The sequence below is a fragment of the Suillus paluster genome (assembly GCF_016628075.1).
Source record: "Suillus paluster strain FC165 chromosome Unknown EDB91scaffold_148, whole genome shotgun sequence".
In the NCBI taxonomy this organism is placed as follows: Eukaryota; Fungi; Basidiomycota; class Agaricomycetes; order Boletales; family Suillaceae; genus Suillus; species Suillus paluster.
In genome coordinates, this window is record NW_024537708.1 from 37090 (window position 1) to 59090 (window position 22001).

At 49.0% G+C, this 22001-nt stretch overlaps 7 protein-coding genes across 7 annotated transcripts; 2 read left to right on the top strand and 5 right to left on the bottom strand.

Annotated features, from left to right (window-relative positions):
• Window positions 1-4097: 4097 nt before the first annotated feature.
• Window positions 4098-4984, bottom strand: EDB91DRAFT_164628 (uncharacterized protein). The gene is made up of 2 exons (XM_041326283.1): window positions 4243-4984; window positions 4098-4173 (listed from the first exon to the last, which is right to left on the bottom strand). The coding sequence occupies exon 1, from the start codon at window positions 4824-4826 to the stop codon at window positions 4293-4295; it is 534 nt and encodes a 177-aa protein (XP_041170062.1). The 5' UTR covers window positions 4827-4984; the 3' UTR covers window positions 4098-4173; window positions 4243-4292.
• A 660-nt stretch (window positions 4985-5644) lies between these two features.
• Window positions 5645-7625, bottom strand: EDB91DRAFT_1087798 (glycoside hydrolase superfamily; the record flags this gene model as incomplete). The annotated part of the gene is made up of 11 exons (XM_041316291.1): window positions 5645-5683; window positions 5708-6058; window positions 6118-6127; window positions 6207-6439; window positions 6508-6705; window positions 6751-6838; window positions 6922-7048; window positions 7099-7205; window positions 7257-7264; window positions 7334-7443; window positions 7517-7625. The coding sequence occupies 11 exons, from the start codon at window positions 7623-7625 to the stop codon at window positions 5645-5647; spliced, it is 1380 nt and encodes a 459-aa protein (XP_041170063.1).
• A 717-nt stretch (window positions 7626-8342) lies between these two features.
• Window positions 8343-11638, bottom strand: EDB91DRAFT_1063390 (glycoside hydrolase family 3 protein; the record flags this gene model as incomplete). The annotated part of the gene is made up of 13 exons (XM_041314611.1): window positions 8343-8751; window positions 8812-8861; window positions 8911-9135; window positions 9192-9617; window positions 9674-9951; window positions 10003-10294; window positions 10356-10548; window positions 10616-10717; window positions 10802-10930; window positions 10996-11102; window positions 11168-11185; window positions 11245-11423; window positions 11479-11638. The coding sequence occupies 13 exons, from the start codon at window positions 11636-11638 to the stop codon at window positions 8343-8345; spliced, it is 2568 nt and encodes an 855-aa protein (XP_041170064.1).
• A 3491-nt stretch (window positions 11639-15129) lies between these two features.
• EDB91DRAFT_1015461 (uncharacterized protein) lies at window positions 15130-15483 on the top strand (the record flags this gene model as incomplete). Its single annotated transcript, XM_041312480.1, has 2 exons — window positions 15130-15198; window positions 15301-15483. Coding segments are annotated over 2 exons (252 nt in total), but the record flags the coding sequence as incomplete, so codon positions are not given.
• A 1529-nt stretch (window positions 15484-17012) lies between these two features.
• On the bottom strand, window positions 17013-18362 carry EDB91DRAFT_164774 (glycolipid transfer protein). The gene is made up of 7 exons (XM_041326284.1): window positions 18258-18362; window positions 18117-18201; window positions 17985-18064; window positions 17632-17922; window positions 17246-17570; window positions 17145-17202; window positions 17013-17096 (listed from the first exon to the last, which is right to left on the bottom strand). The coding sequence occupies exons 1-5, from the start codon at window positions 18282-18284 to the stop codon at window positions 17373-17375; spliced, it is 681 nt and encodes a 226-aa protein (XP_041170066.1). The 5' UTR covers window positions 18285-18362; the 3' UTR covers window positions 17013-17096; window positions 17145-17202; window positions 17246-17372.
• Window positions 18363-19399: 1037 nt separating this feature from the next.
• Window positions 19400-21278, bottom strand: EDB91DRAFT_164786 (quinon protein alcohol dehydrogenase-like superfamily). The gene is made up of 4 exons (XM_041326285.1): window positions 20114-21278; window positions 20029-20055; window positions 19956-19976; window positions 19400-19908 (listed from the first exon to the last, which is right to left on the bottom strand). Exons 1-4 carry the CDS (start codon window positions 21131-21133, stop codon window positions 19597-19599), a joined length of 1380 nt encoding a protein of 459 aa, XP_041170067.1. The 5' UTR covers window positions 21134-21278; the 3' UTR covers window positions 19400-19596.
• Window positions 21279-21484: 206 nt separating this feature from the next.
• Window positions 21485-21962, top strand: EDB91DRAFT_1255633 (uncharacterized protein; the record flags this gene model as incomplete). The annotated part of the gene is made up of 3 exons (XM_041324015.1): window positions 21485-21640; window positions 21693-21758; window positions 21813-21962. The coding sequence occupies 3 exons, from the start codon at window positions 21485-21487 to the stop codon at window positions 21960-21962; spliced, it is 372 nt and encodes a 123-aa protein (XP_041170068.1).
• Window positions 21963-22001: the final 39 nt, after the last annotated feature.

Below are 22001 nucleotides of genomic sequence, written 5' to 3' on the forward strand. Positions count from 1 at the left end.
TACTTGTGACGCCTCTGACTACGCGACGGGCGCCATGTTATCCTGGGGCCTGACTCACGAGACAGCGCGACCGGTTGCTTTTGATTCAATGCAGCTGCGGAGTGCAGAACTAAACTATCCAGTACATGAAAAGGAGCTCCTGGCGATCATTCGGGCGCTGAAGAAGTGGCGTTTGGACCTGCTGGGTGCGCATGTTGATGTATACACTGACCATCGGACCCTCCTGAACTTCAACACGCAACGAGATCTCTCTCGTCGCCAAGCACGCTGGGCGGAATATATGTCTCAGTACGACATGACATTACACTACATTAAGGGGGAAGACAATGTAGCCGCTGATGCTCTTTCACGGCGAAGGGACACTGTGTCGACTGCTGATCTGTGTGCAGCTCTACTTACCATACAGTCAGACGCAGCCCTCCTGGACCGGATTATCAAAGGGTACGCTATTGATCCCTGGTGTAGTAAGCTGAACAGTCTGCTAGGATCATTACCCGGCTTGTCTTGTGACGAACGAGGGCTCTTCTATATTGTGGACCGACTGGTGATTCCACGGGTAGATGACCTTCGGGAACATCTCTTCAACGCTGCCCATGATGCTGCTGGTCACTTTGGTGCGGACAAGTCGTATGCTCTACTGCGAAGTTCCTACTACTGGCCGAACATGCGGCGCGACCTCATTGATTCTTATATTCCCTCCTGCACAGAGTGCATGCATAACAAGTCTCGCACAACAGCAACCGCAGGGCCGTTACATCCTCTACCAGTTCCAGATGGTCATGGCGATTCTGTGGCTATCGATTTCATTGGGCCGTTGCCAGAAGACAGTGGATTTAACATGCTTGTTTCGATGACAGACCGGTTGAATTCTGATATCCGTTTAGTGCCTTGCAAGGACAACATATCGGCGGAACACTTTGCAGGCTTGTTTTTCGACCATTGGTACTGCGAGAATGGCCTACCACAAGAGATTGTCTCGGACCGCGATAAGCTTTTTTTGTCAAAGTTCTGGCGTGCACTGCATAAACTGACTGGTGTTAAGCTTAAACTGTCATCCTCTTATCATCCGGAAACGGACGGCGCAAGTGAACGTACCAATAAAACAGTCAATCAATGTCTTCGCTACTACGTCGACAGAAATCACAAGGGTTGGGTTCGTGCGCTGCCCCGTGTACGTTTCCACATCATGAACACTGTCAATGCAAGTACTGGCTTCTCTCCTTTTCAGTTGCACCTCGGGCGTTCGCCCCGTATGTTGCCACCACTGATTCCAAAGGCTACCGTCTCCGAAGAGTCTGAAGAAGAACGCGCACGTGTCTTGCTGTCACAGCTCAAGCACGATGTAATGGAAGCACAAGATAATCTACTCGCAGCAAAGGCAGCCCAAGCGGCGAACATCAACAAGAGTCGTGCGCCAGCTCTCGCGTTACAGGTCGGTGATCATGTCATGCTCGCCACCAAACATCGTCGTCGGGAGTATATGCAGAAGGGGGACAAAAGAGTTGCGAAGTTCATGCCTAGATATGACGGTCCATACGTCATTCTGGACGCACACCCAGGAAGCTCAACGTACACACTTGATTTACCAAACTCCCCAAACATATTCCCAACCTTCCACGCCAGCCAATTGCGCCCGTACCACGCGAACGACCCCATTCTTTTCCCTACACGCGAACATCCGCGACCTGGACCCGTGGTGACGGAGAACGGACAACTAGAAACCTTCATCGATAGAATCATCGACGAACGAAAGGTCGGAAGGGGAAAGAAGTACCTCGTACGTTGGGTTGGCTTTGGCGAAGAAGATGACGAGTGGCTGCCGAGGAGGGACTTGGAAGACTGCGAGGCTCTGGACAATTGGGAGAAGGGACGTTCTCAAGGATAGTGGGGAAGGGTGTAAGCATGCGCTTACTTTCATGTGATTAACGCGCCCTTCGTTGATTGGACACCGTGCCATAATTGTCGGTGTTTGGCTGCTAACGCTCATTCAGTATATATAGCTCACCGCTGATGTATCGATATCTTATCTCGTACCGTATCACCGAATCCCATACGCTCATCCACGTTACCGCTGTCTGATTGTCCGCTAGTGTTGATCGTCTACTGTGACGACCTTCCATTACTTCATTGTTTTAGAGCGGAGGCTCAACACATTCTCTTAGAAAAGGGCCTGAAGATCAGTTCGTCTAATGTCAAGTACCTGGACATATTGCTCCATTCGTTGGCCTGGACCCTCTACAGAATTTCGACCTGAAGGCTCGTCCGGCAACTCAAAAACGTTCGACGACGCTGTCTACGAGAGAAGAAGTTTCAAAGGCAAGTGTGCTTACCAAGCCCCAGCTGTGCACAAAGCTACTTCTATGAATCGATCAATGTATTCACGCACTTCGCGTTATATATTAGAATGAACATCCATCTTCATAATTTGACTTCACTCGGCAAAAAAAGGCAACTTAATCAAATCGATTTTGGACGGCGCCGCGCAACTTCGGAAAGGTGTTGGTGTTCTGGATTCGTCGAAATCACACGAGGCTCTTTACATGCCCGTGCATGCTTGACTCAGTATATATGTCTCTATTTTAACAGAAGCCCGCCCTCCAAGTGGTATACATCATAATATCATGATGTACGCGTATAGTGAGGTATGGTGTTGGCCGGGCCTCGCATCTCACCCCTGTTCTGTGCAAGTTCTACCGTTAGTGTTGTGGGCACTGGCTGAACTCTGCCATTCTGCAACGTGGCAGGGGCCGCAGGGTAGAACTGGCACTGTCAGGGCCGATGCGGCAGAACCTCTCGGGGAGAATGGAACTCCAGGACAAGCAGAACCGTGGAGCGGTAACGGATGTACTATACAGCGTTAGATTAGTGTATGATAGCGTGAATTGAGGTATTTTAAACTCTCTACAATGGCTACTAAGTCTGGAAGTCGGCCTCTGAACTCCCTCATCGAAAACAACTTCAAAAAGGGGAACACTACTTCTGCCAAGTCCAACAGATATTGTAATTGCAACCACTGCGACGCCCGCATCGATGGACGTAATAATAACCTCTTCGAACATCTCACGGTGTAAAATGCAGCATTTGTCCACAAGAGACTCGTCACGAGGCGCTGCAACCGTCACTTGATGAAGAAAACCGGCCATGGGTGGAAAGGTGGCTTTGATGGCTGCAATGATGACGAGGGAGGCAATGCTTCTTCTTCGAGTCTATTGGTTATTGAGTCCAGCGCAACTGCCCCTATCCGCAAGCGGAATTCAAGAAGACGACTTTGCATTTGTTCCTCCGCTTGCAGCAGTATCTGGTGACACCAGCTTTTGACAATCTCGAAGGTCTGGAATCAATGTCACTTTTTGACATCGGTGCTGAGTTTGCTCGAGTGGAAGATATTCGCAATGCGGAAAACATGATGGACCCAGAGTTACGAAGATGTGACTTAGCATATTGACTCGATGTTACCGTCTAGCGAGTGGTCTTACATCCATGTAGATACTTCTAATGCCATCGAAGTTTCCCCTCCCCCAATTCTGCCGCATCTGTCACGCTGGCAGAACATGATTCCGAGTCTGCCAGGTTCTTCCGGTAGAACGACTTCAAAACAGTTCTGCCCATAACACTACAATCAGAATCACAAGATAGATCTAAGGTAGCAATGCTGACACTGCAGATATCATCTGTTCGAAAGGGGATTTAAAGTGGATAGGTTCTTCATAAAAGCAAACCGTCCTCCTACTGTCCCCTTCAGATTTATTTGATACCATACCACATCCTCACAAACAATGCGTTTTTCCTTCGTCCTCGCCGTCGCTGCTGCTTTGGCAGCATCAGTATCTGCAGCATCAATACCTGACACTGATCCCAATACTGGTGACGTCTGTCCTAGAGCTTGCTCGAAAAACACCTGCTGCCCTGGGCACAATTGCATATACTTTGTGAGTATGAGTAGTTTGCGTGCTGGATTTAACCCCACGACTCACCGGCGTGGTAGCGGCTCGTCTGGATATGTACAGTGTAACAGTGGCATGATGAGTGAGACTCTGGCATGTCGCGACAGTGAATTACAGTGAGTCGTGTTTCTGCTTTCCCATCAGTGCAGTGTGGTTGATGGCACGACGCGTGTGTTACTAGTAGGGTGTTGCTGAGTTGATCAATATGTTTTCTTGTGAATCAATTTTGCTGCCGTTCGAGCAATGGAGATATTGGAATGGAGCAAATCTCAAATACTTGAATACATAAAATACTTACGACGCAGTTTTGTAGTCTCATTGGAAGCCTTAAACCGAAATACCACAAAGTCATGTATGATAGCAAAAGCCAAATTTGAGGCTGCTTCGCTGTGACCTCCTGAGCCATTCCACGACTTCGTTCCATCTAGTTGAATGTTTGGGTAGGACCTTCCGGCAAAAGGATGCAGAAAGTACGATCTTAATTTCTCTCCCAGGAAACACCTTTGCGAGAAATTTGGCCACTGCTTTTGGATTGGCCGGGAATAAATTCGCATCCACCGCTATCCGCAAGCAGGCAGAACGCGTGGGGCGCGACGACAAAGTAGTAAGAGTTTCGTCATCGAGCACCGGCAACTCTATCGTATCCAACGGGATACAGAGCTCAAGACGCAAAAAATTTGGACAATGCCTTGCAAATATGGCCAGACTGCTGACGTCTATAGCAGCTGTCACAAGTTCCTCTACGAAGGAAGGACTGAAGTAGAATTCGACCAGGTCTGGCCACCCGGAGGCAAGCTTCTTGCACACCGAAGCGTCCAATGATATCACGACGTGATCCAGTATAATGTGCTGCAAGCGGGAGAAGACGAGCTGGCCTTCCATGGAAGGAAGTATGGGTGATTAGAAGCGCAGAATATATCATCGACTGGTAGGAGGACTGTTCGTAAGTCGATGGTAATGGTCCTCGGGGATGATCCCCCATCGCCTTTTCGACGAGATCAAGGCAGTAAACGCGCGCACGATCTGTTCGTTGTACGTGTGGCGGAGATCTAAGGAAATGCTATCCAGCGCACTTGAGTGAACAGCTTCTATCAGTGACATCATGAAACGGAAGTGACTTAATATTGTTAGACATCGCAGGGACGACAAGAGTCGATGGGATTATGCTGGTTGCCAGGTGTGCTGCGCCGCTCCGTGGTCAAGTCAAGGGTAAGTGTTGCGGAAAAAGCACAGGAGCAATTGCCCCAGAGTAGAGCTTGTGCGTATAGTGCCGCAGAACCAAGACTATGAGATGGTTTTAACCGATGCGTGTCTCCTCGATCATGCCTTACCTCCCAATTTTATTGTCTTGAACTGGGGAAGATCATTAACCGGAATCGAGAGTGATGGCCAGGCTCCCGCTTTCTCATCGAATCCGGGATGAAATTCGAAACTCGTGAGATTACTACGGGATAACGACGCGAATGAAATGTCCATAATGTCCCCCGTGCCCGGCACGAGGTCATGACCCGACATGTGAGTGAGATGGGGTAGAAAAATCTCCATATGGTAGGCCGAAAGAAGCCAATCGATGATATGTGAGGGGATCGAGAAAAGTTCGGGAAGAGGCCATCGGCATTTGGCTACAGGACAACCTATCCTTTTGATCCGTCGAGCATACGAAAGCGTGTATAACAAATGTGAGGGCAAAGGGTCTTGAATCAGGTGCTGGAACCATTTGTGAGGAAGACGCATACCGACTAGAGGAAGATATGATCACTTACAATGCTCAGACGCAGGTATGGTTCATCACAAGATATAATATTCTGATCCTCTTCTAGTTTAAAATTACTATCCTGAATTTCGACGATTGATGGAGGTATGCTCATCAGCAACTGCCCGAAGCATATTTGAGTATCCCATAGTACGTCGAGCGCCGGACCACTCAACGCACGACACGTTGTCGCAACTACTGAGAGATGTCTGCTGCGGCGCGGACTTGCGGAACTCGACGAGGATGTGGCCTGCTTTGAGTGGGACGCGGTCCCCTCTTCCATGGAACCAGAGCTGAAGAAGGATTGGCCACGGCGCTGGCGGGTCCAGTTCTCAATAACAAGATCACCCTCTACGAAGAGCTTTGAATATCAATATCGAGTCAAAACGAGAGCAAGACGGGCACGGTGTGCTAGCGCACCTTGGCTCTTCTAGCAACAGTCAATCCGAACTCGAACAAATAATCGCATTAGCGGGGCTTCAGCTCATCCTCGAGTTTAATCGTCCAACGTCTGGATGCCCTTGGGAGCTGATGTGCTGATGAATATCTTCATTTCGTTGGCCAGACGCGTCGAGCGGGGTGTGCTGAGTGGAGTCATGCTCTCGTCGTCTTGGTGTACGCACCATGTAGCAGTCCAACTATGTTTTCCCGAGGGTGTGAAGAACTCGTAGTCGAGTATGGGCATCAGAGCTGTGTCTTTGGCGCTTTCGACGGTTCGTTCGAGGCCATCTCCATCGAGGATCTACGAGTCCTGTCGTCAATAAAGAACACACAATAGAATGAAATAAAATAGTTGTACGCACTTCAGACTCTTCGTGTGGCAAGCTCGATGACTTTGCGCGCACGTTCTTTGACGGTCCTCACAGTCAATTTCCTCGAGCCGACAGACCTGTTCATGAGATCAAACGTGCGCCACTTGTTAATTCCTGGCATCTCGAGGTCAAGGCCACCGTTGAGACTTAAGTCTATGCTATAGATGCCAAACCTTTTCACCAGATACAGCACGAGCTACTATTGAATAGGGGGTAGATATGAATAATGGAATGAACATACCAATCCCTCAAAGCCCCACTCGCCGCGTAGGATGTCTTGCAGGATATGGTTGTTCTCAGAGACGTGGGTGCCATTGACACGATTGTACCTAAAATACGAACGCCAAGATCAGTATCAGCCAAAGCATATCGAGGTCCTTCGAGAACCGCAGTGTATAAAACGCGAACGCACGAATTCATAAAATACCACGGCTTCGCATACTTCTGGGCAAGCATGAACGGCATGAGGTAGATCTCGCGAAGTGCGTGTTCGCTGAGGACTGAGTCGCATGGCATGCGATTGCCTTCTGTCGTTGTACCTGTATCGTTCCGATTTAGTATGGACGTGCAAGATCAGGAAGTGACATACGCGAAGTGCTTGATTGTAGATCCAATACCGCCTTTCTGAACGCCTTCGACGTATGCGGCGGCGATGATATTTGATAGGAGTGGATCTTCTGAGAAAGTCTCGAAGGCCTAAACGTAAAATTAGATTGCGTCAGAACTATTATCCTGGATGAGACTTACACGGCCATCTAGAAGGTTTTGTAGTGTTCGCGAGTCGTAAATAGATGTGCATGAAAAGGTGGAAAAAGCAGACATACACATTGGATATTACAAGTCGTAGCAAGGATAACAGGCGCAGCTCTAAGCTTCGCCTCGCCAGCAAGCAACTTCAACCCAACCTCTTCAATGAACTCCGTATCCCAAGTCGCTCCAGGCGCGGTAACGTAAGGCAGTCACTTTGCCGGTATACTCATGAAGAAGCGGTAGTAGACAAAACGAACCGATAAATGTCCATGATAGTAAGGTACAAGTTGGTCCCAGACTCCCAGTGCCACGACGCGCACTCGTAGCGTCTCGAGACTTTTGCCGCGGCTGAGAAACCATGTCCATCGTGGCCTGTCGAATACGCCGCGTAGAATGAGTATTTGTTTGGATTAGAAGCTTTTGCCAAACAACGACGGTTATCCGAGTGTGCAGCGGGCATGAAGGTAAAACACTGGTGGCAGCACCAGGTGAATAACACACTAGCAGCCTAGAGCCTTGCTCGCATGTGTGCGGCTAGATTACAATAAGTACCTGTGCCTAATACTTTACTTACCACTGAAAGCCGTGGCTCGAGGGCCCGGCTCAGGTTTGCAGATACCCCGAGCCGGGCCTTGAGCTTGAGCCCTCATAGGCCGCACCCCAAGGCTTGGCCTAAATAGGGCTCGGCCCGGCTCGGCTCACGGCCTGAAGCCGGGCTTTACACATCACATTTTTGGCTAGTGTCACACATCGTCACGACTCACATTATATCACAGATCCAGTCATGCATAGTATAGGGACGGGTCCCGACGCTGTGCATTATGAGCAAGTCAACTGTATATATACACCGACTTGAAGTACTGTACGATGGCTCGTGCGATAAGTAGATGGTAGTACTAAGCACCTTCTATTGTTCAAAAATCACTCTTCTCCTCTGGTTTGGCTATCATTCATTTTTCACTGTAAGAACTCGTACAAGGGCTAAGTACAAACCACAGAAGGACGTATACCCATGGCATGCAAACGATAAGGCCAGTAGTAACTGCGTCATTTTAGAAATACATCAGAAAATCCTTCGCATCACTACAACCCATTCCACTCAAACCCTTTCTCAACCACAAAGCTTCCAACCATTGGGAGTTCATCACAGCTACTCCCCACCTTGACACCATAAACGCCCTTCTCCACAACCCACCTATCAATCCTCTCCTCCCAAAACGAGACAGCATACTTGTCCAGCGTCAGCATCACCGTCTCGCTCTGCCCCGGCTGCAAGTCTTTAGCTTTGCGGAAGGCGCGTAGGAGTAATGGAGGGTGTGTCAACTCGGATGTGGTGGGCATTGAGACGTATAATTGTACGACTTCGGAGCCTGCGAGGTTGCCGGTGTTAGTGATGGTGACGCTGGCGTTCAGGCTGAATTCGCCGTTTGAGATAACAGCTTTGGAGAGCTGAAGGTCCGAGTAAGAGAAGGTGGTGTATGAGAGACCGTGACTATCGACACCAGTCAGTTAATTCTGCTAGTTTCAGTCTGCTAGAGACAGAATAACTCACCCAAACGAGAACTGTGGTTTGATGCCTCTATGATGGAAGTGCTTGTAACCCTGTCAAAGGATTGAGCCGAATTCAAACTCCTGAACCAATCAGACTCACAACAAACAAATCCTCGCCATAACGGAGCACACCATTCTCAGAGTGGAAGTGTCCGTGTGCAGCAACATCTTCTAATTTCTTGGGGAACGTCAAGGACAACTTGCCCGATGGGTTTTTCTTGCCGAACAGAACATCCGCAATCGCATCGCCCGTCGCGTTACCCAAGTACCACGAATGAAGGATAGCAGGAACCGAATCTGCCCATGGAAGCGTTATCGACGAACCCTAACACCAACACAGTCAGTTCATTTGGCCAAAACACCCATCTCAAAGGTACTCACGGATTGGGTCACGACGACGGTATTAGGGTTCACCGCAAGCACCTTCTCAATCAACTCGTCCGTCCGTCCAGGCAACCCCAACGTCTTCCGATCATACCCCTCCGTCTCCCAATCCGCATTCAAACCCACAATAGCAAGAACAACATCAGCTTTCTTAGCGATCTCTACAGCTTCAGCCATCTTCACATCCTCATCAATGACTTCTGCACCGCCGAGTCGAACACCGGGGTTGCTGTCCATCACCATTTCGTCTTCGTCACCGTCTGCTGGAGCGCGGACGTTGCAGAACTCGACGAGGATATGGTGTTTGACGCCGGCTTTGAGTGGGACGCAGCCTTTTTCTTCCATGGAACCAGAGCTGAAGAAGGATTGGCCGCGGCGCTGGCGGGTCCAGTTGTCGATGACAAGGTTGCCGTCTACGAAGAGCTACGAAATCATAATTCAGTTGATACGACAGCAACACGGGTATGGTGCTAGCGCACCTTGGCTCGTCCAGCAACAGTCAATCCGAATTCGAACAAACAATCCCGTTCGCGGGGCTTTAGCTCACCCTCGAGTTTCATCGTCCAACGTCTCGTGATGCCCTTGGGAGCCGACGTGCTGATAAATATCCTCGTCTCGTCGACCAGACGCGCCGAGTGGGGCGTGTTGAGTGGTGTCATGCTCTCGTCGTCTTGATGCGCGTACCATGTAGCAGTCCAACCACGTTCGCCCGAGGGTGTGAAGAGCTCGTAGTCGAGTATGGGCATCTCCATGTAGGCTGGAAAATAAAAGTTATAAACATGTCCATTGTTATGATAAAGCCACGTACTGCTAGCGCCCTCGCTATAAAGCACCTCCACGCCCTGAGGAAGCGCAGCCGCAACACCATCATACGGAGACACAAAGTACGACGGCTTGAGTGCCGCAGATCCTCCTCCAGAAAGCACGATAGCTTTTGCGTTCCCTCCGACAATAGCAATCTTTTTGATCTTGTTGGGATTGAGAGGAAGGAGGGCGTTGGTGTTTTTGAGCAACACAATAGATTCTGCTGCGAGTTTGCGCATGAGAGCTGTGTCCTCGGCGCTTTCGACTGTACGTTCGAGACCATCTCCATCGAGGATCTACGAGCCCTATCGTCAATAAAGAGCACACAATAGAATGGAGTGAAATAGTTGTACGCACTTCAGGTGCTTCCTGAGCGACGCGTTTGGCGAGTTCGACGACTTTACGCGCACGTGCTTTGATGGTCCTCACAGTCAATTTCCTCGAGCCAACAGACCTGTTCATGAGATCAAGCGTGCGCCACTTGTTGGTGCCTGGCATCTCGAGGTCGAGGCCAGCGTTGAGACTCAAGTCTATGCTGTAGATACCGAACCTTTTCACCGCATCGACATGAGCTATTACTGGATAGGGGGCAAACGTAAATAATGGAATGGACATACCAATCAGACATGACTAGCCCCTCAAAGCCCCATTCGCCGCGTAGGATGTCTTGCAGGAGGTGCTTATTCTCAGAGGCGTGGGTGCCATTGACACGGTTGTACCTAAAATATGAATGTGCAGATCAGTATCAGCAGAAACATATCGAGGTCCTTCGAGACCCATGGTCAAGTGAAATGCGAACGTACGAAGTCATAAAACACCACGGCTTCGCATACTTCTGGGCAAGCATGAACGGCATGAGGTAAATCTCGCGGAGCGCGCGTTCGCTGAGAACTGAGTCGTATGCCATGCGATCATCTTCTTTGTCGTTGCACCTGTATTAAGTAGTTCTGAGTTAGTATGGACGGGATTTCATGCGGGATTGAGTGAGGTAACGTACACGAAATGCTTGATCGTAGATCCAATACTGCCTTTTTGAACGCCTTTGACGTATGCGGCAGCGATGAGACCTGATAGGAGTGGGTCTTCGGAGAAACTCTCGAAGGCCTGAATAACGAACGAAGCGCAAAATTAGATCGCTTCCACGTAGTCACTCTGGACATGGGACTTACACGGCCACCGAGAGGGTTCTGTAGCGTTCGCGAGTCGTGAATAGGTACATATAAAAGGGTGGGAAGAGCAAACATACGCGTTGGATATTACAAGTCGGGGCGAGAATAACAGGTGCAGCTCTAAGCTTCGCCTCGCCTGCGAGCAACTTCAATCCAACCTCCTCGATCAGTTCCGTATCCCAGGTCGCTCCAAGTGCGGTAGCAGAAGGCAGGCACTTTGCTGGTGTACTCATGAAGAAGTGGTTGCCTCTGATACCTGCATATATGCGTCTAGTTACGGCATTTTCAACGCAGGAGTGAAAAGGACGCACCATTAGGGCCATCGCTGACCTTGACAGCAGGTATCCCGAGGCGGGGGATCTCGTGGGTGTGCCAGAAACCAACACCAGCAGTAAGGAGGATGGCTTCGTCTGTTGTGAGCTTGTCGACGATATCGTCAACGTCTGCGTTTGCGAAATCTGACCACGGCATGGCGAATTTTGAGTGCTAGATTGTGACGAGGTTCAGATGGCCTGACTTCTGACAGGTATGTGAGTGCGATAAGAGCAAGGAGGAATTTAATGAATGGTGTCTCCTTCCCCGCTCTCATATACTGCTCATACGGTCAGGTCTGCACGTGATATTTCCGAGGTTTCTCCGAGCCCGAGGATTGGCCGCCCTTTTTGCGTCCTGTGTGGCTTTCGTGGAACAGTCTGGAGCAGTAATACATACTTCCAGACAAATTCACGACAGCCATATGGAAAATACTGCGAGGCCGGTCCGCGGTTTAACAATTTGACATTTGCTTTGAGGGACGTAGTTCCAGAAGACATGCAATGTTTAGGTATTTTCGACGAGTCACATTCTGAGAAGTACTGCGCAGACGGGAGTCGCCATGCTCGAGACAAAGTCTGCGAGAGATGCGAGGATGCGGCGACCGCCGATGACAAGGTGAGGATTAATATTCCCAAGAAGTGGATGTTGTGGGGCAGATGGTCCGGGCCGTTTGCAATTAAGGGTTTACAATTGCAGACTTCTTGATGGGAGATACCTAAGGAGACAGTAGTAACACGTGCTGAGGCCTGCTGTAGAGGGAAGTACGTCCATGTGGTTCATGCCAGCTATCTATTTGATTCATGTTAGCAAGCTCTCATCCAGGAAAAATTCAGCATATGCAATTCAGTTATCGTTTGAAGTTACACATGTGAACGTTGAGCAACATAGCTAGAGAGTGAATGCATGGAAGGTTGTCAAATTTCAACAAGGAGAATCGTGTCAAAGTTGATTTCTTGACCACGTGACACAATAACGCGTACTCCTGAGGCACGCATGTTTTTCTCTCTCACATTGCTTTTATTGGCCACTTGCTCACCGGCACTTTGATAAATTGTATGCGCAGAACGCTATATGCATGTTGAATCAAGGCACCTCTCGCTCATCGAGGACTTGTCGGTAGCTTAACGAACCATCAAATTTAACATTCGCCGACCTCTGGAGTGAATTTTGATTCGAACACTGCACTTGTCTTCCCGAATCTCAGTAACTGGGTGTACTCGTGTGGAATCATTCTGTATTCTAATGCTCTCCTGCAAGTACCGTGATGGTGAAGTTTTGTGGATATCTAGTAGGAAAGGACTGGTAGATCCAGCGAGCGATTGATCAGGGCTATCGGGATCCCGAGACGCCACAAGAAAGCCTCAATACCGTTCTTCTGTCGGGGAGGGAGGTCAGATTGCGGACGGGTGTTTCTGCTCCACAAAGTTATGCCTAGTTAAGATCTCGGAGGGGAAGTGCTGTTCAAGTTGATGCATTGCCTTCGCCTCAATAGATCCTTGTGAACGGTTACCGACTAGCGCGCCGCCGGAGGAGAAATATAAGGATTTGAAGGAACTGCTGCACCCGCCTCGCTGGTTCCCGGAAGCTTGAAGTTTCTGAAACGCTACGTCAGTACACTGCTCACATCGATGGAAGAAAATAATAGATATTTCTCCTGCAGACACCCAACAAATTCTTGTCGCACGAACTGTATAAAGCAAGAACTACAAGTGCGGTACCAAACTAGTCCACAACACCGCCTTGTACGCGTCAGGAGAAATATTTCGTAAAGTGGTGACCATAAGTACCAAGAGGATGATACGTGCTGCGACGTACAACATGGCACATAGTACAAGAAATATGAACTGGATGCCCACAGAATGTGTGGTGAGCATCATCCTAATCGTTATCAGGAATCCAAACTAGGGTACGCAAGTTATAGCGATGGCACTCATGCGCCATAGGACCTGTTCTTGATGTGTGGGGAAGGCAAAAATCCAAGCCATACAATGAATGCTGCGAAAGATGGTTGAAATAAGCAATCCAGTAAATGTAAGAACCCTGTAATCCGACTCTCCTAGGTTGATGCCGCCCCCAAATGTCAGAACCCGCAGCTTTCGAGAGGTGGGTATTTTAGAGAAATCCATCGGGTCGCAAAGTGCGACTAGGACGGCAATCAAGATCCTCCAAAACACATTCAGGTCATCATCTTTAGAGACACTAGCAGAGATAGTCAGTAGTAGTAAAATTGATCAAGGCGCAGACATGCTCTTTAATGTAGTCCTCTGGTTTTGCCTCGGTTGACTTCCAGTATACTGGATGAGGATATTGTACGTCGAGAGGCTTGTTCCACTAACTGATCAGTTGTTGGAGAATCGTCGCTCTGCGGGATATAAAATGTTTTAGTATGGTGTGGGTGTGTTTGAGGGCTTTCTCGACGAATCACACTCTGGGCCCTGAGGCTACGTAGACGGGAGTCACGGCTACACTCGAGGCAAAGTCTGCCAGAGATGCAACGACCGCCGATGAAAAGGCGGAGATTTCGGATATTCCCAAGAAGTGAATGATGTGGGGCAGATGATAGTTACGTACGTCTATGTGGTCAATGCCAGCTATCTATTGCTTGTTGGAGATTTGTGTCAGCAATATCTCATCTAGGATAAATTCAGCAGAGGCGTACGCATTTCAGTTATCATGCTATGTGCGGAGGCTACCACACATATTTTGAGCAACGTTTATTCAAGAGAGTGGATGCATGAAGGATTTGAAGGATTTACAACGCTGTCAACGAACAAGGTTAACGAACATCAAAGTTGATTTCTTGGCCACGTGACACAGCGACGCGTCAAAACCCTATACCCAAACTCCATCACACACATCCATGACTCGTACTGCCAACATGCTACGCGTACCAGGGACACAACCACACTCACACAGCGAACCCCCTTCTCCTTCCGATTTCCTACAGCCATCCTCTTCTGGCGGTCTCACAAAGCCATGTCGCCAACTCTCAGCATCACGCGGGACACCATTCATGAACGCCCGTGCCCTTTCATCATCCGCAGTCCCAAAAAAACAACTCCCTGAAAAACGCCCCAAACCAACAACCCCGCTTCCAAACATCAACACCAATACCAATCAAACACCCCGCGTCCGCCCAGTACGAACACCAACGCCCCCTCCAGAAAAGGTATGTCTGCCCGCCAGCCTCAATACAACCCCAAGAATCAACCCGCTCACTCTCTTGCATAAGCCAATGGCTACTATCCTCCCTCCTCTCCCCAAATCCCTCTACACAATACACGACTGTCCACCCACCAGCCATATTCTCAGGCAACTTCGACCTCTACGGCATGTACCTCCCCTTCCTCGTCAAAGCCTACTTCCCACAAGGCAGCACAGCCCCAGACTACGCCGCAGTCTACGATACCATCCTCGCCTACCAGTCTAAACACGACTATACCGCTCGCTGCTTCCTCTCGCTCAGCTCTGATGCAGGGAGGGCGGAGAGCGCTTCTGTGTTTGATCCGATGATGGAGCGCCCTTTTGATGTGCTGATTGGCAATTTGAAATATCGCAAGGAGCTCACGTTCACATCGAGTGAACGCTCGTCTTTCCTCGCTCCTGATAATAGCCCTGTGTCGCCAGGCGTCATTGGACGAGCGGGACTCCCTCCTCAATGTGGCGTCAAGAACGCGAAGGGGATATGGAAGATGAAACGTGTGTGGGTTGGGGAGGTCGAGGAAGGAGAGGTTGAGGGAGTTGGCAATGGCGATGAGATAGCTGAATGCGCGGACGCAACCGCAGGTCCCTCGACGAAATCAACCGCAGCCAAAAAGACGACCAAAAGCGTTCAAAAAGAACTCTTCGAAGGCTACTTCTCCTTCAGCGTCAGCTACGACAGCATGTACAGAAAAGCAGGTCATGGAAGCGGGTCAATGTGCCGGTTCGCGTTTTGGGGTGTTAGAGCAATGAAGGATAATACGGGCAAGGAGATTGGGTTGGGCCCAGGGAAGGGCATTGGAGCGGGGATGAGGAAGGGGTTGGGATGGGGATGAGGAGGATTGGACGGTTTGAATTTTGTTCGTATGTACCTCGTGTCTTGGACCTTGGTGTGCCCTCAGCCTGTATCATGCAAGCCAGTTACGAATACCCCTGTGCATAGATCAATATCGATACTTCTGGCATGTATACATACCTCATCGCAGCACAAAGTGCTCTTGATTATCGAAAATAGCAGCTAGACACCAGTTCTCCGTCATCTCGTACAACGAGCAGCAACCGCATATCCATTCTGCAGTCAATACGAGCCTGAGGAAGAGCAATCCTCGCCGCACAATCGTTTACGCCCTCACCAGCCTCAACAGTTAACTTCGTATAACACGCTACCATTCCTCCTTACGACAGCCGTACACCGCACAAGACTACTTCACATTGCTAATTCAGCTAACTGCGATAAATTAGAGAAAGGTAGCATATAACCTTCGAAACCACATACTCACCTCTTCCAACCCCACTGCCCTCCAGATCACTCTTCCACCGACCAGGAGAATCTGATACCGGTGTTAAAAGTCTTGATTTCTTTCGCAAACTACCCCTAGAAAAAACATGAGCTTCCTGCTCATAGAACTGATCAAGTAAACACACACCACCGAGTCCTCCGCTTCCCTCGAAAGTCTAGCAGAATCAAGTGTTAAGCATGGGAAACTATCGCAGCTTCACGAGAGCGAACGTAATTGAACGTATTCCTCACGACATGAGGAGTCGTAGAGTACAATGCACAACTCGGATGTAGTGGTGGGTGGAGTTGGTCTGTGGTCTGCTTGGGATGAACGAACGTGGTCAGTTTGCGCATTCTTGTCGGAATTAGATACATCGGAAACGATGGTCTGTAGTTTATTAGACTTGGGCGTACCTCATAGAATGGATCCTTGATCCACCGTTTTAACAAGAATGTCCGATATAGTGTACACGGGTTATTGTCTGGGTGACAGTCAGACACGAAGTGAACGGGCCTTTCCTGACAGGAAACGACCCACCAGGGCTATGACCGCATCCACACATTCAGCATAAGGGAATGGTCGGACGTTGGTCATGCTTGGCTGCCTCTGTATAACTCGGTGTTGAATGTTTGAATTTTCTCATGATCAAGCTTCAAGTCCAGCACCGCATCAATGGTTGTAGGCTGTACCTGTACCGTAGGCCTATAGTAAGTTTTAGTAAAAAAAATGACATGCTTGTGGGATATGACTCTCACCAAACTTACGACTATAAACCGATGGTCATTGCAAAGAAAGACAGCAAGAAGAAAGTCGAATTGTGTTAGCGAATTCATCACAGCTCAGGACCAAGTCTGGCCCCATCACGGTTTCCTCTGTGAGGCGCCTGATTAATATTGCCGATGAGGGTGTGTAAGGAGAACTAGCGTTCTTCACGCACCTGGTTATACGTTCTGGGTGAATTTGTTGAAGTAGCACAATATCAACACACGTAATGTTAGCAGTCACTTCACAAGTGTTCAGCAGCCGGTTTCAATGGTGTCGTCCACAAAACCGATGTGACTCCACTACGCTTGGATAGAGAGAACGGCGTGGTGCAGGAATATCAATGTATCACAGTAAATTGACTGGACTCGCTGGACACGTATGAGCATTGCAACTAATCCACTCTAGAGGTCACATACCTTGATAAGCACAGAGACTTCGATTCAATGCTCCGGGTAGAGAGATAGAGATGGAGGTCTAAAATTGCAGCATTTCAACAAGCGATTGACCATAAACTTACATCCTCAATCTCATCTTCCTCTGAAGAGTCCAGTTCAAGACAATAAGACACCGCCGATGTAGAAATATGCGAACAGATATATCAGTACAATGCATGATGCACAAGTGGTTATTGCCGATATGCTGATCTATGATGCAGCCTTGTATATCTCTCCATGCTTCCCCTTCGTGTAGAACGCGTCCATCCTCGAGATGATGGTATCTAGGGCAGTAATCCAATCGTTGAGCGCCTTTTCAAGCTTATCCTGCGGGCATGGCTCTCCGCTTGGGTTTGCTGCGAGCTTCTCATAAAAGTTCTTGCGGGGCGGGCAATATCCAATAGCGGTCTACATCAATCAATTCCAATCGGAATAAAACCATGGATCGCCTGAGAAATGAATGACGAACGTTGAACATCAACCCTGCAGCTTTCATCATAGCGCCATGTACGCTGAAAAACCCCGCGCCGCGGTGAATAGGTCCGAGAGTGACATCGTATCCCTTCGTGAAACAGACTTTGAGTTCGTCTGATGGGTTGCTTTGTGCTTGTTGAAAGGATTTGCAAGTGAACGCGAGGGAACGGAGAAGCCACATGAGGCCCTCCGTTGCACTCCCCACTTTGTTATTATTCTCATTAGACACTAGCTTCTCCAGCGTCGCAGACAGTGACGGGGCTGCATTGTACCGGTCACGGACTTTCTGGTAGGGGAGTTGGATGAGCAACCTATTATAATCGGTGAATCTTGCATGGAGACGCTAACCTTGATGTTACCCTGGATATCGCTGATGACAGGCGAGAAAGCCTTTGAACCTACGGAGCTCATGAGGCTAGTGAGTTCCTCTGTACATTCTCAATCAGGCGCTGCAGTGGATGGCGACGTAGTGATACGAACTAAGCATGAGGACGACACCATCCGCAGCTTCGAGGAATGCAAGAGTATCAACACCAGCATCGGTGATGAGGACTTGGTCGAACGACTAGGAAACATATTCATCGGGTGAACGGTCATCGTCAGGGTGGATCTTGAGCTTACCTTGACTGTTTCAATGAAGGGTGCCATGGTGGATGATCGGGATCAAGTCGCTAACCCTAACCCAACATCCTGTGCGACAACCCAAATCGATCGATACCCCTTGGCCATTCCTTCACCAAGTCTTCACGCTCGTCTCGCTTCATTGGCTGACAGCACCTGCGGGTGATATCCTCTCAGATTTCCGAGCGCAGAATAGGCATGCAACACATTGACGTGCGAAGGACAACACTATTCGGACTAGCAACCTTCCTACTTATCCATCCATAATGACGCCACATCAAACATCAAAGCTTCAAAGCTTCGAAGCTTTCTCGTCACTCTCGCCTTCGTGCACGCTCTCGCACCATCTAGTCTCCACTCGGCTCACCTTTCAGTTTTCTTGCTCATTGGAGTCGTCTGGGGTTGGTTCGCACACCTGTTACCCAGTGCTCGATCGAATTCAGAGTTGCTATCGTATTGATATACTGTAAGCGCAGTTACGGCGATGTGCTAGTGGGCAATGGTAGTCAGGACTCAGCGATATGCATGCAAATTGTGTCGCAGGTGTTAAACCAACATATAACGCTACGTGTCAGTCAGATACAGACGGGAGAGGTTGGGGAGAGGTAATGAATCCATGTCTACCAATAGCGTTCCTGCGTATAAACAGAGTGCCTAGAATAGAAGACATGAGTGAACTTGATAGTCCATCGGGAACTCGTTGTGAACATCGAAGCTGCAACTACATAGCTTGCACGGTTCCAAGAATGATGACAGAATTTCCAAAGTAATTCATGCGCTGAAAGCAAATTTGAAGGTCATTCAAACCAATCGATACAAATACACGATACGAAAACATTGTACACACTCATCGATACACGTTTCCATCCAGTAACGCAATGAATAACATCCATTCGAGGTCACAGTCATCAGAGGGAGGGCGAACATGGCGTGAAGCTTCGAGTACGATGTAAGATCCAAGAGATGCAACTAACTACGCAGACTGGGATGGTCAAAGAATGCAAGACGAGATGGTCCTGCCTTGGGCTGTGACTGGCTAGTCATTGGTTTCAACTCAATTTCGTCGAGCTGGAAAAATTGAGCGCTGTAAAATTGAATCAGGTGATATGTTTGCCAAATAGATAAGATGATCGTACCGCGTAGAAGACGCAGGTGTGAGAGCATTGAGATGATTGTGTCGCGTAGAAGTAGGTATGGGAGTATTGAGGATGTTTTCCTCTTGTTCGTTGTTCAAGAAGTCGGCATCATAACTGGCGGTGGCGGATCCGGCTTCCTCTGGAAACAGCTGAGGCAACAAAGGAGCGAGTATGGGCGTGCTCCATCGTCCACACCAACAACATCAGCCTAGGGAAGGATGTGGTCGGATGTCAAGAACTCGATACAATTGGAGGTAACAAACATATGTGGCTTTCCCGAGAGGAACATCAGCGACTTGCGGAGCCTTTTGTTTTGGTTGAGGCTCCTTTTGCTTCCTTTTCTTGGGTAATGACGGCCGAATGCCACCAAAAAATGTCCTGAGATCATGCAACGGAGAAGATGAAGAACTCTCGGCATGAGTGCGTGGCATTGCAGAGTAAGTAGCTTGTCCACGAGGCCTGTTGGTGCGCTCGTAGTTCGGTGCCTTATTGCGGCGCTGACCAGGAATCTCCGACTGAGAGTATATGAGACAAATAAAATAATGACCATGGGAGCACGTGCATTAAGAAGCCCTTTCATATTCTGGTGAAGAGTTGGTACCTCCAGGAGTTAAAAGCAGTGTTAGAAGACGCACCCGTTGCTTTCCCCGTGAAGGACCAGCCTGGAATGGTTGCGGGTGAGCTTTCACGTGGAGAGAGATAAATGTTGAAAGGAGTCACCTCATTGTTATCGCCGAGAGAATCACTCCGCACTCCTGCGAACACCTGCTCTGGTATCTCCCATTGCGATATTTTGTCGTCACCGCCAACGCCGAATACAGAGAGTCCGTCGACCGAGAACGCAACACGAAACCCCCAATCCGAGTGTTGAAATCTAGCAACTTCTCTTCCTGTGGGGAGCTTCCACAAGCAAACTGTGTGGTCGGCAGATGCTGATGCGAGAAGGGTTCCAGCTGGGTTCAATGCGATCTGATTGATGTCCTTGTCGACATCATGACCACTCCAGGAATCACCAGCCTGTTTCCAGGTAGAAGTATCCCAAGAGCGAATGACGGGATCTTTGTAATCACCCGCTGAGAGGAGATGGGCGCCATCATGAGTCCAGATTAGAGAACGGTTCGATGCATTGTTGAAGTCGGCATGACCCTTGAATTGAGCAAGACGCTCTGATCGGTCCAAGTCCCATATTTGGATATCTTCAGTAGTAGCAACGCCGAGTTGGCCGGTCGGAGAAAATTGGACGAAAAGGACAAGCGCGCCACACAAGAGGGGAACACCTTTCCTCTGCCAATTGCTGGTGTTTCGTAAAATGACTCTGCAATCCATTGAACCGCTGGCTAGTATACCGCCATCAAGGGAAACGTCCAAAGCAACTACAAGCTTTATGTGACCGTCCAAGGGACCTGCAATGACCTTCCCAGTCTCAGTGTCACGCACTGAAAGATTCCACGGATACTCTGTCTCGTCATCCAAATCCGCGTTTGTGTTCTCTCCCTCGGCGCTAACCACATGTTTCCCGTTTCGCAATATTATAAGTGCGCAGACATACTTCTTTGCCACCCACTTCTTCACTTCTGTGCCATCATCAAGCCTCCAGATGCGTATTGTCTTGTCGGCAGATCCGGTCGCTATTCTCTTGCCATCTGGAAAAGTTGCAATACAGGTGATTTGCTCCTCATGACCTTCAAATGTCTTGATAGGCTCTTGGTATGATACGGCTACTTGCTTGTCGTCTTTCATGTTCAGCTGCTCTACAAGGAAGGTACTTCCTCGTCTATTATGCCTAGCGGGAAGTTATAAACAGCCAGAGGATATTGTGAGTAGCCTACCTGTTGCTGGAGTGAACGTTTATGGTCAAAGTGCATTGGTAGTGCAACGATGACAGCAGGCTTACAGCATGGCGCAGCTCATCACACGAATGTCACCTCCTTGGCTATTTAAAGGCGCCAGGGTTCACCACCATTGTACCAACGTTGATTCATGCAATGACGCATTTATACACAGGGAGTTCGGGCTGTACTTATACCCCAAATGCATTGGCCATTTGACGCACCACTGACTCAGACTCGCGCTCTCCTTGAAGGAAAAAAAATGACATTACCTCACAACATTGAATTCAAATTTCCACTCAAGGAGCTTCCAGGAATGGAACTCGAGAGAACTCACGATTCTCCTAATTACAGCGGTGGTTTTGGTGACGTCTGGAAATGCAGCTGGTCCCCTTCTTCTGTAAATCTCCCGGTCGCAGTGAGTTCAACTCCAAGCACGCACGCTCGCACAGCTATATTTTTATGACTAGGTTGCAATCAAGGTAGTGAGGGTCGCTGACTCCGGTCAAACAGAAATTTTAGCAAAGACGGCCCAGGTAAGGTCTCACATTACAAAACATGCTATTGCTTACAGACTTTCTGCCTTACAGGGCATACGGCGCGAGGCCTACGTCTGGGTCAACTTGAAAGATGACCATGTCCTTTCGCTTCATGGAATCACAGGTGGTTTCGGAGTCTTACCAGCTTTTGTTTCGTCGTGGGTGACAAAAGGATCTCTCGATAGCTATTATCGCCGATGACCCGCACCTGAATACAGATCATCATAAACTCACCGGGGT

Excerpts from the sequence above, each read along its gene's own strand:
- EDB91DRAFT_164628 (XM_041326283.1), bottom strand. The coding sequence starts at position 4,826 with ATGGAAGGCCAGCTCGTCTTCTCCCGCTTGCAGCACATTATACTGGAT.
- EDB91DRAFT_164774 (XM_041326284.1), bottom strand. The coding sequence starts at position 18,284 with ATGGCACCCTTCATTGAAACAGTCAAG. Across the intron at positions 18,202-18,257 it reads CCTTCATTGAAACAGTCAAG|TCGTTCGACCAAGTCCTCAT; the intron begins GTAAGCTCAAGA and ends TATGTTTCCTAG. Across the intron at positions 17,571-17,631 it reads CTGCAGGGTTGATGTTCAAC|ACCGCTATTGGATATTGCCC; the intron begins GTTCGTCATTCA and ends TGATTGATGTAG.
- EDB91DRAFT_164786 (XM_041326285.1), bottom strand. The coding sequence starts at position 21,133 with ATGAAAGACGACAAGCAAGTAGCCGTATCATACCAAGAGCCTATCAAG. Across the intron at positions 20,056-20,113 it reads CTCTCGGCGATAACAATGAG|GCTGGTCCTTCACGGGGAAA; the intron begins GTGACTCCTTTC and ends CAACCATTCCAG. Across the intron at positions 19,909-19,955 it reads ATATGAAAGGGCTTCTTAAT|TCGGAGATTCCTGGTCAGCG; the intron begins GCACGTGCTCCC and ends ATATACTCTCAG.